This window comes from Protobothrops mucrosquamatus, unplaced genomic scaffold (genome assembly GCF_001527695.2).
Source record: "Protobothrops mucrosquamatus isolate PMUCROS unplaced genomic scaffold, P.Mucros_1.0 scaffold2584, whole genome shotgun sequence".
Classification (NCBI taxonomy): Eukaryota; Metazoa; Chordata; class Lepidosauria; order Squamata; family Viperidae; genus Protobothrops; species Protobothrops mucrosquamatus.
The window spans coordinates 360,167-375,921 of NW_015388640.1; the positions used below are offsets into that span (position 1 = coordinate 360,167).

Below are 15,755 nucleotides of genomic sequence, written 5' to 3' on the forward strand. Positions count from 1 at the left end.
TAAATACAGTAGTCCAAAAATCTTTGCAGATAAACTTCATTATATCTAATTCATCTTTGAATCGGGCAGTATCTTTTGTGAACCTAAGAGAAAGCAACCCAAATAGCAGCAGCATTTAATCACCTTCACACAGGGTAATACACTTAACTGTTTACAATCAGTTTAAAAAATGTGCACAACCCAATCAAATCTAAAATACACCAACTGATTTTATAACAGGAGATAGATGACGAAAGTGACTGAATATATACTTTGCATGCAGAATATAGAAAACTCCAGGGGCTACATTGAAAAAATGCAGCTTCATTGCTATTGCAACCACTAAATTATATTATAATACATACAATATGCAATTACTTTTTGCATATTATTTACCAACTTTTTCTCTTAAAGTTAAATTAAAGCAATGTGAGCTATTTTTCATTTTTTAAATTTCTTTAACATTAATTATAAAATATAACAACATGTATCCTACAGTAATAAAAACACTGTGTTTGAATATATAATACAGTATGAATGAAAAAAATATATATTTTTAAAGACAAAAGGAATCTAGCTTGAAAAATGTAGAGACGCTTATATTAAGAGCAATGAGAACCATCCATAAAATTAAAATATGGAATTAAGAGAACATATATCACAGTAATACTTCCCTTCATTGCTCCAGTCCAAATCACTTTCTTCTTAACTGGCAATATAAGATCTAGCTTTAGTATTTTACCAACCTTGGTCCTTTAAAATAAGGAGGCCATGGCTAATGGCCATACTTAATAATTTTAGAAGCTCAAAGGTCTACAAACTGGGTAATGTCAGCAAGAGCCCCAAAAGTTTAGTGTAACACACCTATCTTAGGCATTGCACTACAATTTCAGCTATTTCTCATTCTGAATAGATAAAAACAGTTCAGTTTTTAGTTCAAGGTGGTTCAAGGACTACAAAAAGGGGTTGGGGAAATTGCATTTGACCCTGGCACCACAGATTACACAACACCATTGTAAAAGAAAGAAAAAAGTCAAAAGAGAAAATAAGCATTGTACTCACCTTTCTATTAATCCTTGTCCTACTCTAAACCCCATGTTTTCCAATTTTGTAATACAACGTCCATTTTCCTATAATTACAAAAAGAGAACATTGCAGTTGCAAATACTCTATTTTTAAATGGTTTTAAATGATTCTTTTTATTCTCTTAACTATTTTAAAGTAGAATCAAAATGAAAGCAATTGTGACTTTGTCATGCAAGAGCAGTGCATCTGAGATAAACATTGCTTGTGTTATCCTTTTACTGTATTGTGCTAATAAGGGACAATTGATAGTGTTTGTACCCCCCAAAAAAATAGTCATGTGGCATCTGAAAGGCTTCTACTGTCAATAAAATGGGGGGGGGGAAGGTGAGTATCCAAAGCCACTTCATTGAATAGCAAAGTCAATTCCATTAGGATGAGAAACAAGACCCTGTCAGCTTTTCATGAGAAGTCAACTCTATCAGGCTTTGCCTCTCCCTATAAATCATCCAACAGGATGTGGCAGGAGTAGGGATTTACAACTCCTCCAAATGGGCAATTTTTATCATTCATTCAAGTGACAGAATCTACTCTCTCTCTCAAAAAAAAAGCAGGCATGGTGCATTAAAGGAACTTCAGAATTAAATATATAGGCAGTCCTTCACTTACAACAGTTCATTTAGCGACTGTTCAAAGTTACAACAGCACTGAAAAAAGTGACTTATGACCGGTTCTCACACTTATTATTGCTGCATCCCTATGGTCACGTGATCAAAATTGAGATGCTTGGCAACTAACTCATATTTATGACTGTTGCAAACTAAAAAACCATAGTTACCCAGGGTCCTTAGCCCCATTAATTAAGGTATATAAAGCTAAGGTTACCACTATGCTCTTGTATGGAGCAGAAGTTTGGGGTCTCTACTCAACCACAGTCTTAGAACAAACACAGTCCAAGCATTTGAGATGTATTCTGGGTGTAGATCCAAGAACATCTGCTGCAGCAGTTAGAGCTGAATTGGGAATTCATACAATTCATGCTCTATCCAAAATTAGAGCTTATAACTACTGGTGCAAAGTCAATGAAATGGAGACTGATAGACTCCCCAAGTTATGTCTACTAGAGCAAATAAAATTACAACCACAAATCTCCTGNTAAATACAGTAGTCCAAAAATCTTTGCAGATAAACTTCATTATATCTAATTCATCTTTGAATCGGGCAGTATCTTTTGTGAACCTAAGAGAAAGCAACCCAAATAGCAGCAGCATTTAATCACCTTCACACAGGGTAATACACTTAACTGTTTACAATCAGTTTAAAAAATGTGCACAACCCAATCAAATCTAAAATACGCCAACTGATTTTATAACAGGAGATAGATGACGAAAGTGACTGAATATATACTTTGCATGCAGAATATAGAAAACTCAGGGGCTACATTGAAAAAATGCAGCTTCATTGCTATTGCAACCACTAAATTATATTATAATACATACAATATGCAATTACTTTTTGCATATTATTTACCAACTTTTTCTCTTAAAGTTAAATTAAAGCAATGTGAGCTATTTTTCATTTTTTAAATTTCTTTAACATTAATTATAAAATATAACAACATGTATCCTACGGTAATAAAAACACTGTGTTTGAATATATAATACAGTATGAATGAAAAAAATATATATATTTAAAGACAAAAGGAATCTAGCTTGAAAAATGTAGAGACGCTTATATTAAGAGCAATGAGAACCATCCATAAAATTAAAATATGGAATTAAGAGAACATATATCACAGTAATACTTCCCTTCATTGCTCCAGTCCAAATCACTTTCTTCCTAACTGGCAATATAAGATCTAGCTTTAGTATTTTACCAACCTTGGTCCTTTAAAATAAGGAGGCCATGGCTAATGGCCATACTTAATAATTTTAGAAGCTCAAAGGTCTACAAACTGGGTAATGTCAGCAAGAGCCCCAAAAGTTTAGTGTAACACACCTATCTTAGGCATTGCACTACAATTTCAGCTATTTCTCATTCTGAATAGATAAAAACAGTTCAGTTTTTAGTTCAAGGTGGTTCAAGGACTACAAAAAGGGGTTGGGGAAACTGCATTTGACCCTGGCACCACAGATTGCACAACCCCATTGTAAAAGAAAGAAAATAGTCAAAAGAGAAAATAAACATTGCACTCACCTTTCTATTAATCCTTGTCCTACTCTAAACCCCATGTTTTCCAATTTTGTAATACAACGTCCATTTTCCTATAATTACAAAAAGAGAACCTTGCAGTTGCAAACACTCTATTTTTAAATGGTTTTAAATGATTCTTTTTATTCTCTTTGTCATGCAAGAGCAGTGCATCTGAGATAAACATTACTTGTGTTATCCTTTTACTGTATTGTGCTAATAAGGGACAATTGTTAGTGTTTGTACCCCCAAAAAATAGTCACGTGGCATCTGAAAGGCTGCTACTGTCAATAAAATGGGGGGGAAGGTGAGTACCCAAAGCCACTTCATTGAATAACAAAGTCAATTCCATTAGGAAGACAAACAAGATCCTGTCAGCTTTTCATGAGAAGTCAACTCTATCAGGCTTTGCCTCTCCCTATGGCAGGAGTAGGGATTTACAACTCCTCCAAATGGGCAATTTTTGTCATTCATTCAAGTGACAGAATCTACTCTCTCTCAAAAAAAAAGCAGGCATGGTGCATTAAAGGAACTTCAGAATTAAATATAGGCAGTCCTTCACTTACAACAGTTCATTTAGTGACTGTTCAAAGTTACAACAGCACTGGAAAAAGTGACTTATGACCGGTTCTCACACTTATTATTGCTGCATCCCTATGGTCACGTGATCAAAATTGAGATGCTTGGCAACTAACTCATATTTATGACGGTTGCAGCGTCCTGGGGTCATTTGATCAACTTTTTCTGTCAAGCCAAGTCAACGGGGAAGCCAGATTCACTTAACAACCCCGGTTACCAACTTAACTGCGGTGGTTCACTTAACAAGGGTGTCAGGAAAGGACACAAAATGAGGCACAACAACTTAGTTAACTGTCTTGCTTAGCGACAGAAATTTTGGGCTCAATTGTGGTCATAAGTCAAGAACTACCTGTAATCAGGTCGGTAAAAATAAAACCATACGCTGACCATTAGAAAAGTAAGGTTGGACATTAATTTTTTAAAAAATGAACCAGACTATTTCCTACGCTAAAGTAAGTGACAAGGCCAGGGGTAGGCAACCTCGGCTCTTTTATGACTCGTGGACTTCAACTCCCAGAATTCCTGAGTCAGTATAGCTGATTCAGGAATTCTGGGAGTTGAAGTCCACGAGTCATAAAAGAGCCGAGGTTGCCTACCCCTGGACAAGGCCTTTCCGTTCTCTTCAAATCATCCCTCCCGCTAGTATTCCGTGTTACCCAGAGCCTCCACAGCCGACAACCGGAAGCGAAGCGTATGAATCCAGCGCTCCCCACCCGCCTGCTAGGATTTGTCCAAAAAGCCCGCCGAGCCCGCCGTCTAAGTTACCTGTTCAGCCACTGATTCCTGGAAGAAACTCCGGACAGGGCCTCCGCACGATCCCCAAAGGGGCGCACCGCTTCCTCAGCCTAAAGAGCTGCCTGGAAATCGGAAGCCCCGCTTGGTCCTCAGGGAGAGGGGGAGGAGGAGTGGGAGTGGGAGCAGCTACTCTCCAACCAGAATCCCAAAGGGCTCCCCTCTTTTTCCGAACGCGCGAGAAGCGTCGGGCTGGAAACTCGCACTCACCCCATCGCCTTGCTCGGCGGCGCGGTACAGCCCGGACACCATTTCGTTGTGCAACAAGAGGAAGAGAGCTTCGTCCGCCATCTCCGACTTATTCATGCCGAGCAGCTCCCACCTAGAAAAGGGACCGAAAGCCCCAGCTCACCCCGACGCAATGCAAACCAACCCCCGGACCTCTTCGTTAAGATCCGAGGCGGCGTAACAAGGCAACCGGCGTCAGCGCCGGGGCGGAGCTTCCGGACGCTCCGGCCTCGGTTAGTTACCGCAACCGGTGGATACTGTAGTGTAGGGCGTTCTTCTAGCACAGTGTTTCTCAACCTTGACAATTTTAAGGCATGTGGACTTCAACTCCCAGAATTCCACAGCCAGCATTGCTGGCTGTGGAATTCTGGGAGTTGAAGTCCACATGCCTTAAAATTGTCAAGGTTGAGAAACACTGCATTTCTAGCAAATGCGCTAATAGGCAAAGGGTAGTATTAAAACGTTTGCGGAACACGCGCTGGGTTCGTTTCGCAATAACGGGTAATTTTCTTGCAGGAAAGAAAAAAAAGAACCGTAAGAGAAATATATTAATTATAGTGCTGTGGATCAATGGTTCGTAATTGACTAGAAGCCAAGACTTTTAGTCCTTCCTTTGGGCACAAAGCCAGCTGCATGACCTTGGCCAGTCAATCTCAGCTCTTGGGGGGGGGGGGGGGAAGGCAAGGGAAAACCACTTCCAAAATCTTTCCAAGAAAACCATAGGAACATTGTCGGGCAATCGCCAAGAGTCGAGGCTGGCTTGAAAGCAGCCAAAAAAAAGTATTTTACATCCCTATGCTGCCACAATCAAAACGGCGGCTCACCTACGAAACAATCAAACGTAGCACAAACAAAAGCATAATACCGCAAACTATAAATAAAATACAAAGATAGCAACGTGAAGTCCCTGACACTTAATTCCGTCTAGACGTAAATAAAAACGCTCTTTATTGCGGTATATGCTTTGAAATTCAAATCGCGAACAGAGGAAACCGTCTCCTCTCAAACTACCGAAAGCCAAGAGAGGCGCGCGAACTTCAGTAGGGATTATCCTAGCGTGGAAAAAGGGCATTCACATTTTCGCCGATCACTGATTGGTTGTGCTGAAAGGTAAGTGTCATTTGATTGGCTGTAAAGATATCACTCTACTCAGGCACTTGGCTATTGGCAGGATTACAGAAGCAAAGCGATGAAGTGGCTGCAAGTAACGTCGCGTCGTTAATGTCAGTTCTTCATTGGTTAAGAACTTGATCACTGATTGGAGTAATGCAATGCCACTCAAGCTCATAGGTTGGCCCTTCGCTAGAGGTTACGAATAGCTCTTGGGTAAAAAAGGTATCACTCCAAACGTCGAGTTCTCATTGGTGAGTTTCTTGGAGCCACGTTACGTGAAGCTCGGCTATCTCCTTGGCCCCCCCCTTAACTTAATCGTGCTTTCCGTTGGGTTCCGGTTGGCTAGGCCGCGGTTGTGGCGGCAAGCATGGCGGTAGCCGTGCGGGCTCTACAAGAACAGCTGGAGAAAGCCAAGGAAAGCCTCAAGCACGTCGATGAGAATATCCGCAAACTCACGGGGCGGGACCCCAACGATGTGCGGTAAGCCCCTAGCGGGGGGAAGAAGGGTCGTGGGGTTTGGAAGAGGCGTGCTTGCTTAAGGGCTGCTTTGCGGTTGACTTCTGACCGCGAGGCCTTGTTTGCGCCTTCCCTTCAAAACCCAATCCGGGGTGTATAGGTGGCTTGCACTTGCTACCCGTTACTAATCGAAGCAGATCGGGCGCCGCCTTCCATAGAAGAGGCCCGCGGTGAGCGTTCCCACCGATTTTTTTCTTTCCCGCGCCCGGATGGAAGTGACCAGAGGGCCAAAAGGGAGTGGAAGGACCCGGAAGGACGGAGGAATTTTGCTTAGAGGGCAGCTTGGCGGTGCGTCGGTTAATGGTGCCGGCATGAGCTGGGAAACGCGGCAGCGCCCTGCAAACACGAGGCCCCCGGCGTTGCTCTTGAGAGGCGGATGTTCCTTTCCTGTACTTCCTTCATCCTCCTGGCGATCCTGATTTCATTGTGTGTCTCCTCCCTTCTAGGCCCGCTCAAGGTAGATTGTTGGCCATCACAGGCCCTGGTGGAGGTAGGGGGCGCGGAAGCCTATTGCTGAGGTGAGTGTCCGCAAATCTTCTGCTGTGTGAAAATTCAGCTTCCGTTTTAACTGATGTATCGGTATATATTTAAGGCTAGTCAAACTTAAAGCCTGACTTAGCAGTTTTAAACGAGCGCCAAGTACGGTACGTGTTTGTGATCTGATGGTCGTCACTGTGTGCTGGGTGGCAAGCAGTGTTACGCCTTAAAGCGACCACTGTTTTATTGTTTGGGAGGCTCATCCTTTGGACGACTACTGCTGCCCTGAAAATATTGGTTGGGAATAGTTCACCTTCTCCCTAAAAAGGCTTATTTATTGTAAGTTTGGGGGGGGGAAAGCTATAATCAACTGCACTTTGGATTAGCATAACTGGAATTATACAAGACACTGCAGAAAATCCAGTGCAGAAATGACTTCAGCTGATCTGTAGGCTTCTATTATAATTTTAGAGTAGACAAGCAAACAATCAAGGATGATCATTGCTTGTAAGCTGCCTAGAGCAGTGTTTCTCAACCTTGACAATTTTAAGGCATGTGGACTTCAGCTCCCAGAATTCCACAGCCAGCATTGCTGGCTGTGGAATTCTGGGAGTTGAAGTCCACATGCCTTAAAATTGTCAAGGTTGAGAAACACTGGCCTAGAGTCACTGTGAGCTGGTAGGCAGATAATAAATTTTCTTTAAAAAATCTGTGAAATTCAAACTTATTATGCTACTGTAGTCTACTCCCATGATGCCCACAATAGGGATAGAGTCAGAAGCTTTAGAATCCTAAGGCTTTAGTAAATATATATGTGTGTGCTTGTGTGTAGTTACTACTCTACCAATTATAAGTTTTATTTATTTTACATAGAAAAATGTTTCTTGGATTTTCTTGCTTAATACTAATAGATTCACTTGTTGCATTTCTGTTTCACCTTTCATGAAGAAACTAATAGTTGGCTATTTTTTAAATACTGCATACATCTTCATAGAACATTATATGTTTCTGAATGTATGCATTTGTTTAGAGAAAGCTAATTTGCTGTTTTATGTTAGGCGTGGATTCTCGGATAGCGGCGGAGGACCCCCAGCCAAACAGAGGGATCTAGAAGGGTCGACGAATAGGTGAGCAGAGAATACTTACACTTAGATTGAAGAATCAAATTATTTTCATATCTTACCGTATTCAGTGTATTTGTTTGCTACATTTTGGTTAATTTTCTGCCAAGATGCATAGGCTATGTACTGTAGAATATGCCACAGTGATTAGTTTACACACAGTGTGTAGCCTCATTTGGCAGGTTTGCACATCACATCAAGCTAGCCAAGTATCGGTATTTATATCCTGCCAGACTCCCATCAATTCTAGGCAGTTTAAAAATATTTTATTTTATTTTATTTTTTTAAAGACTGCAAACCTCTCTGATAAGAACAAAGAAAAAGAAAAAAGAGGGGCTCAAAAGAAGAAAAGGGGGTTCGTCATACATGCCAAATGCCTGGACAAAGAGCCAGGTCTTCAGGGCCCTTTAAAATACTAAGAGAGTAGGGGCTGTTGGGGGAAAACCCATTCCACAGAGCAGGTATTGCTGCTGAGAAGGTGTGCTTCCTGAGTCCTGGTAGATCGCATTGTTTAATTGAAGGAACCTGGAGCACCCCAATTTTGCCAGATCAATCATTTTATGTTGATTATTAAGCAAATCACACAATGCTTAAAGAAATTCATTTTCTCTAATGGATATTTTTTGCTAAAAACCAGCAAAAAGATCACACATTGTGATAAAGTGACTACAGATGCTGCAACCAATGGTAAATGTGAGCCAATTGCCAGGTGACAAAATCAAAAATATGATTATAGATATGTGTGTGGAGTTTGCAACATTTGTGACAGCTGAAAGTGCTTCATGGACTGTAAAGTACCAATCTAACTCCAGACAGTTCTTAAACGAACAGTTGTGAGATGAGGATTATCTGTAGTGCAGCATCCGTCATTACTAGGTATCTATCAGAAGTGAGCATACAAATATTTGTTTTAAAAACATTCCTTCCACAATGCAGTTTAATAAAAGAAACTATACGCTAATGCCAAGTTCTGGAATTCTGCATAAGTCCAAAAGTTTGATTATCTCAATTATATTGCTTGCTTCTGACACTTTGTATTACATTTAGATTGGCTGGTGAACGTCGGACAAGGAGAGAATCACGCCATGAAAGCGACGCAGAGGATGATGATGTTAAAAAAGTAAAATATATTTGTAATATTATTGGGGGCTTAAGAATAGAGAAATGTAAAATGCAAGGGTTGCCTTTGGCAAGATGGGCAGCATATAAGTTTAATAAATGGGTTTCTATTAACTTAGCTGTGATCTATTTCTGCAGCCAGCGTTGCAGTCCTCTGTTGTTGCTACCTCCAAAGAGCGAACACGCCGAGACCTTATTCAAGATCAAACTATGGATGAAAAGGGGAAACAAAGGTATTGCATGATTTTTCATGTGATTTTAAATTTTCCCAATTCCAGCAGCAAGAAACAAAAGCAATCTCACTTTGAAGAATGGTAGGATAAGTTGGTAAGAAATGCTGACAGTATTCTGTGCTGTGAATTATATTAAGCAATTTAGCTGACGCTGTTGTTTACTAGATCACCTATAACAGTCTTTCCAACAAGCAGAGCCACAGAATACCTGATCATACATAAGCCAAAATAACATTTGGTACCCACCAACATTCCAAATATCAAATATATTTGATATTAGGAATGGACATTTTTGCTATTTGTTTCATCTCAGCTTGATCTGAACTGAGAATGGAGATATTTTACAAAATGCTTCTAAAATGTATGTTTCTGAGTTAGGTATGAGTTTGTCCTATCACATTTTACTGCTAATGTCTCTTAAGAAGGGCCTTTTCTACAAATTTCAATGGATAGGTACATTGTGGAAGAAGCAGACATTTAAATAGATAGGCCTTGAATTATTCCGGCTGTAAAGGTGAATACCATCATCTTACATTTTATCATTACATTTAGCAGTTAGTTATATCTTACAGTATACACATTTTTGGATCCTGGTATTTTATACGAATTAAACGTGTAGATGCCATATTTTAAACATTATGATTTTCAGAGACAAATGCCATGTAATGAATATCCATCTAATCAATTTATGTTATGAAAAAATAATTTAACCAGGATGTTAAAATCAGGTTGTTGTTTTTTTACTTAGTGAGTTGGATTCAGAACTTTTTATTCTGTGAACAGGATTGCTACCAAATAGAACTGCTCTGTGCACTTCTGCTGGCAGAAAAGAAAGAGGCAATTTTATTATTTCTTTTTGTAGCTTACAGCTATATTTTTCTTTTGGCTTTAGACAGAAGGGGTTTGGATATGGTATTCACCTGTCAGAAGCTGCTTTTAGGGAAGAAATAGGGCATTACAGAGAGAATGGGAAATCTGCAAAGATATTATCAGTTCCCCCAAAAATCTATTACATCAAAAACAATGAGCCAATCCAGTTTCGGAGTGAAAAATACTGCAATATTTAATTAAAATGTACAGGTAGTCCTCAACAATTGAGCCCAAAATTTAGGTTGCTAAGTGAGAAATTTGTTAAGTGACTTTTGCCCCATTTTACAACTTTTCTCGCCACATTTGTTAAGTGAATCACTGCAGTTCTTAAATTAATAATACAACTGTTAATTGAATCTGATTTCCCCATTGACTTTGCTTGTCAGAAGGTTGCAAAAGGAGATCACATGACTCCAGGACACTAACCGTCAAAATGTGAGTCAGTTGTCAAGTAGCCGAATCTAAACCATGTGATCGTGGGGATGCTGCAATGGTCATAAGTGTGAAAAATGATCATACGTTACTTTTTTCAATGCCGTAACTTTGAATGGTCACTATAAATGAACCTTTGTAAGTCAAGGACTACCTGTATTAACATAAGACTGTGGGATATAGCAAGAGCATTTAGGCTTATATACTGCCCCATAGCGCTTTACAGCACTTTTTGATGTAAGTAATATTTGCATAGCACCCCTAACAATCTGGCTCCTCATTTTAACAATCTCGGAAGGATGGAAGACTGATTCAACTTTGAGTGCTGTCAGGATTGAACTCCAAGCCGTGGGCAGAGTTTGCCTGCAATACTGCATTTAACCACTGCACCAGCAGCGATCCTGGAATACCTATTTTCTGGTTAGCATTTGATATTATATAAACTACGTCTACTGGTTGCTGATTTTAAAAAATAATTTTATTTGGTTAGTTAATAATCACATTTATAACCACCAACTCAGCCACATAGCCCTGGTATTTTACAATAAGTATTTATTGTAATGACTTTGGAAATTTTTGAAAAAAACTGCCATGTATACATAATACAATACTAATATTTGTGGTATAATTATATATTTTCTTTCTGTATTCTGCCAGGAATCGGCGTATATTTGGCCTGTTGATGGGTACTCTTCAGAAGTTTAAACAAGAATCGACAGTTGCTACTGAGAGGGTATTAATTTCACATTTAGTAAATTGTGCAGGAAAAAAATAGTACTTCTGTGTAATAGAAAAATACATAATCTCTGCGGCCATATCAATTCCAGCCATGTGTATGTTTTATTTTGAAACAACTTTTAGGAGGACATTTTTAATTATCAGAGAAAGCAAAATATTTTGGTACATTTTTTCATATTTGCAAACAAGGATTTGAGATCATCAAAATTTAACTTTAGCAGTAGGGAAACCAATCATGCATTTGCCATGATATAACAGATCTGAACTGTTTTATTTTAGCGAAGCAGGAAGTGAGAGAGCAAACTCCTGCTAGTCATTAGAAGTGACAGGGAACCAGTCCTGTAGATTGTAGCTAGTAGCGTCATTTGGAACAAGCTTCCAGTAACAGAATTTACTTCCATCTGATTACTGAAAATGTTTGATCTCAGTTTCTTATGCCATAATTCATCCTATTTAAGGGAATTTCTGTATATAATTTCTTATGAGTTCATTCTAAGGGCTGGCAAAAGAAAGACACAGCAGGAAAATAAATGTTGAACTCCATCAGCATAATATTAGAAGAAACCTCTGAAATATATTTGATCTTAGGTTATATTTTATAAAATTCTATATTACTTTTGATTATGGTGTTCTACTACAGAACATGGGGGATGATCTTTGTTTCAGTATTAATTTCCTTAAACCAGATCCCCATCTACAGTATGTATGTTGGGAAAGAATACTTTTGTTTGACTTAAAACAATTGAATTGATTCAATTTGTGCATTATGATGACTTACTTAACTAAGAATGCTACTATTGAATTAAGTTTAAGCTGTTCTGTTTTAGCAAAAAAGAAGACAAGAAATTGAGCAGAAGCTTGAAGTGCAGGCAGAAGAAGAGAGAAAGCAGGTTGAAAATGAAAGACGAGAACTCTTTGAGGAAAGACGTGCTAAACAAACAGAACTACGACTATTGGAACAAAAAGTTGAACTTGCTCAGTTGGTGAGTGGAAATTTAGTAGCTGTTGCATATTTCTCTTCTGGATGACATCAGAAACATTAAAAAAATGTATTTTTTTTCCAGCAAGAAGAATGGAATGAACATAATGCCAAAATAATTAAATATTTAAGAACGAAGACAAAACCTCATTTGTTCTATATACCTGGCAGAATGTGCCCTGCTTCCCAGAAGATGTTTGATGATTCCCAAAAAAAGTTAAATGGTATGTTGTTGTATTTTTATTTCTGTATTGCCATAGTAGGTTGTTAGCTGCCTCTACTTGCATATAGGTTTTCTCTCACAGATGTCTTACAAACTTGGCTTTCACGTATATAGAATCTTAACTTAAAACATGTACTTCTGTATGCAAGTAGATGTGGCAAAATAACAAATGTGCTGGTCATACGATGACTGATGGAATTCATGACTTTCCTACATGGATTATCATTTCTCTGATACTGATATTATGTACTCTGATACTGTTACGTAAAGTGATTTATTCAAACTATGACTCTAATTGCTGTTTATTATACCTTCCCTATTCTTCAGCACTGTTTGAAAATAGGCGCACTGAATTTGCTGAGCAAATTAATAAAATGGAAGCCAGGCCCAGACGACAGTCTGTGAAGGAAAAAGAACACCAGGAGGTACAGAAAGAAGAAAAGAAGGAAGACCAGAACAAGGAGCAGGAAGTGGGTAAGGTGGTACAGCAGGTGGAGGAGATGGAGACAGGTAATAAGAGCAATGATATAGAAATGGAAGAGGTAAGGGAAGAAAAGGAGGTAGGTGCTAGTCATAGTGATGGGGAGATAGAACAGGAAGAGGAAGAGCAAAAAGAGGAAATGGAAGTTAAAGTAGAAGAGGAAGCTGAAGTTAAAGAGAATGACAGGCAGACAGATAACCCAACTGAGGAAGTTGAGGTAGCGAAGGGAGAAAGTGAAGGTATTCAGCCAATAGATGGTGAGCAGGATGTAATGGAAATCAATGAGACAGATTGTACAGAGCCGTTAGAAAATGAAATTAGCACAGAGGTTGAACCAGAAGTGGAATGTAATGCTCAGCCAGAACAGGAAGGGCTCATTGTGGCCCTTGAAAAAGAGGAACCCAGCAAGCCAGAAGTTGATGCTGAACCAGAGGAGTCAGAAGAGAAGGAGCCTGAATCCATTCCAGTATCGGAGGCTGAGGTCCAGCCTCAGTCAGAGTCTGTGATTTGGCCACAGCCTTTGCCACTTTTGGAATCCACTCAAGACCAAGCACCACAATTAGACAAAGAAGCTCTAGTGTCTGAAAAGCTGCCTGAAATACAGGCAGATCAAGTGCAGGCAGTAAGCGTAGAAATTAAAAACAAAATTAGGAGCAGAAGCAGGGGTAGAGCAAGAAACAAAACCAGTAAGAGTCGAAGTCGGAGTACTAGTAGTAGCACTAGTAGCACTAGTTCTACAAGTAGTAGCAGTGGGAGCAGTTCTAGCAGTGGTACAAGCAGTAGTCGGAGCAGTTCCAGCAGCAGCAGTAGCAGTGGTACTAGTAGTCGAGAAAGTACTAGTAGTTCTAGCAGCAGTGAGAGTAGAAGTCGAAGCAGGGGGCGAGGACATAATAGAGATAGAAAGCATAGAAGGAGTTTGGAACGGAAGCGAAGGGACAATTCAGGAGTAGATAGAAGTCACAAGTCTTCAAAAGGTAGCAGAAGAGATGCAAAAGGATCAAAGGATAAAAGCTCAAGGTCGGACAGAAAAAGGTCTATATCAGAAAGTAGTTGGTCAGGCAAAAGGACTTCACGGAATGAAAGAGACCGTAAATCAGACAGGAAAGACAAAAGGCGTTAACAGAAGAGACCTACCCTAATTTTTGCAGCAGAAGATTACTTGAGTGAAGAGAGTCCATATAAGGAAGAAAAGGCTGCTTTAATTGCATGCTGTGTAAAATCTTTTGAAGACTCTTTACCAGGCAATTGTGCTTTTTACATGATTTTGTAAAAGGTTACTTATCAAATTATGTGAAGATGCAGATGTGTAAAATAAAATATTGAAACCCCTCCATTTTTTAAGTATCCTCTACTTCAAAGTTTCTTGTATATTTTAAAAGGTACATAGTTAAATTTGTGTGATTCAATTGTATCATAAAGTCTCTTTTTGTAGAAATAAATGTCTTTTACAGAGGTTTGTGAGAGCCTGTTGCTGCTTCATCTTGCATAGAAAACTTTCTCCTTTTATTGGCAAACCCCATGCAGAGTGTTTAATATTCTGCACATTAGCCTTTCCTATTTAATTGTAAAGAAGAAAGTGAATTCCCAAATCCCATGAAGAAGTGTCTGCTTTCAGTTAAATTTGACTCAAGCTTTTACTATTGTTTCTTAAGATAACTACCCATGTATGAAAGCAAAATAAGTACATCAGGCTAATTATAATTTTTTTGAACACATAACATTCTGTTTTGTGATTCCTATAATTACATAAACCTTGCCTTTCTCTAGGATAATGATACTTAGTGTAGCTTTTTTTTTAATTAAAAAAAACTTGCCTTTCTGTGTTTTGCTGTATGATAGAAGAATGCCATGTGTATCTTGTAAAGCTAGATTATTATTGGCCATCCATATCCTTTCAAATTGCAGTATAAATGGATTGCATAGTTCATTTGGAGCTAATGTGCTTAAAAATGCGTGTTGAGTGAGGAACTTGAACTTGGACTTTTTTTTGTAATAAAGCAAATAGATGGCAGTATAGTTGGTGTGGAATGGTATTGTTCTGTTTTTAAGCTTTTTATACAATTAGTGTATTTGTTAGCCTGTTCTGTAATAGTCCAAATAAAGTTAACTTTATCTACGTTGCTTGTATTTTCTACTACTTAATTAAACATTCTTTTTTGTTATCTTTCAATAGAAAAATTCTGGTAATGTGAAACTACTAAAACTTTTAAAATCAATCAAAGGGGCAAGACACACACTTCGTTTTTACATTTTAACTATACCATCAGGAAGGAGCGAATTATGTCAGTTTTAGGTTCATGTGGCAGGAAGTTTTTGGTAAAAGCTGGGAGAGAAAGAAGCCATAGGACCCATAAAATACTCCATTAATTATTTAATTCTACTTCATTATCACTTAAGTTTGCTTATCTCTGGTTGGAATGCAGTATTACAGGCTATTTCTGCTGATTACCAGCAGTTCAATTCTCACCAGCTCAACCTTCCGAGGTTGGTAAAATGAGACCCAGATTGTTGGGGGCAATATGCTGACTCTGCTTAAAGAGGACTGTAAAGCACTATGAAGCGGTATAGAAGTCTTATTGCTATTGTTCTCATCCTTGATTTCAGTAATGGGAACCCATTTGCAAGATGTATAGTGTCAAAACCGCAACCTTCAGCTAGTCTA

At 38.8% G+C, this 15,755-nt stretch overlaps 2 protein-coding genes and 1 long non-coding RNA gene across 3 annotated transcripts in view; 1 reads left to right on the forward strand and 2 right to left on the reverse strand.

The window, feature by feature from the left end:
* LOC107295955 lies at positions 1 to 1,104 on the reverse strand. The gene is made up of 2 exons (XR_001549074.1): positions 1,042 to 1,104; positions 1 to 83 (listed from the first exon to the last, which is right to left on the reverse strand). It is a non-coding gene; the product is annotated as an uncharacterized LOC107295955 (long non-coding RNA).
* Positions 1 to 5,079, reverse strand: part of TRAPPC6B (trafficking protein particle complex 6B) — a gene marked incomplete in the record, with an annotated part of 10,312 nt that extends 5,233 nt beyond the window's left edge. Inside the window, 3 exon segments of the mRNA XM_015825291.1 lie at positions 2,159 to 2,241; positions 3,199 to 3,266; positions 4,774 to 5,079. Of these exon segments, the coding sequence (XP_015680777.1) occupies positions 2,159 to 2,241; positions 3,199 to 3,266; positions 4,774 to 4,869 (247 nt within the window).
* A 1,122-nt stretch (positions 5,080 to 6,201) lies between these two features.
* On the forward strand, positions 6,202 to 15,209 carry PNN (pinin, desmosome associated protein). The gene is made up of 9 exons (XM_015825296.1): positions 6,202 to 6,384; positions 6,867 to 6,938; positions 7,956 to 8,024; positions 9,066 to 9,138; positions 9,276 to 9,370; positions 11,330 to 11,405; positions 12,238 to 12,393; positions 12,475 to 12,613; positions 12,940 to 15,209. The coding sequence occupies exons 1-9, from the start codon at positions 6,272 to 6,274 to the stop codon at positions 14,211 to 14,213; spliced, it is 2,067 nt and encodes a 688-aa protein (XP_015680782.1). The 5' UTR covers positions 6,202 to 6,271; the 3' UTR covers positions 14,214 to 15,209.
* The last annotated feature ends 546 nt before the right edge of the window (positions 15,210 to 15,755 follow it).

What these genes read in the sequence shown, in the direction of transcription:
- PNN (XM_015825296.1), top strand. Translation starts at nt 6,272, where the DNA reads ATGGCGGTAGCCGTGCGGGCTCTACAAGAACAGCTGGAGAAAGCCAAG. An exon ending in CGGGACCCCAACGATGTGCG is followed by an intron (nt 6,385 to 6,866) that starts GTAAGCCCCTAG and finishes CCTCCCTTCTAG; the next exon opens with GCCCGCTCAAGGTAGATTGT. An exon ending in CGCGGAAGCCTATTGCTGAG is followed by an intron (nt 6,939 to 7,955) that starts GTGAGTGTCCGC and finishes GTTTTATGTTAG; the next exon opens with GCGTGGATTCTCGGATAGCG.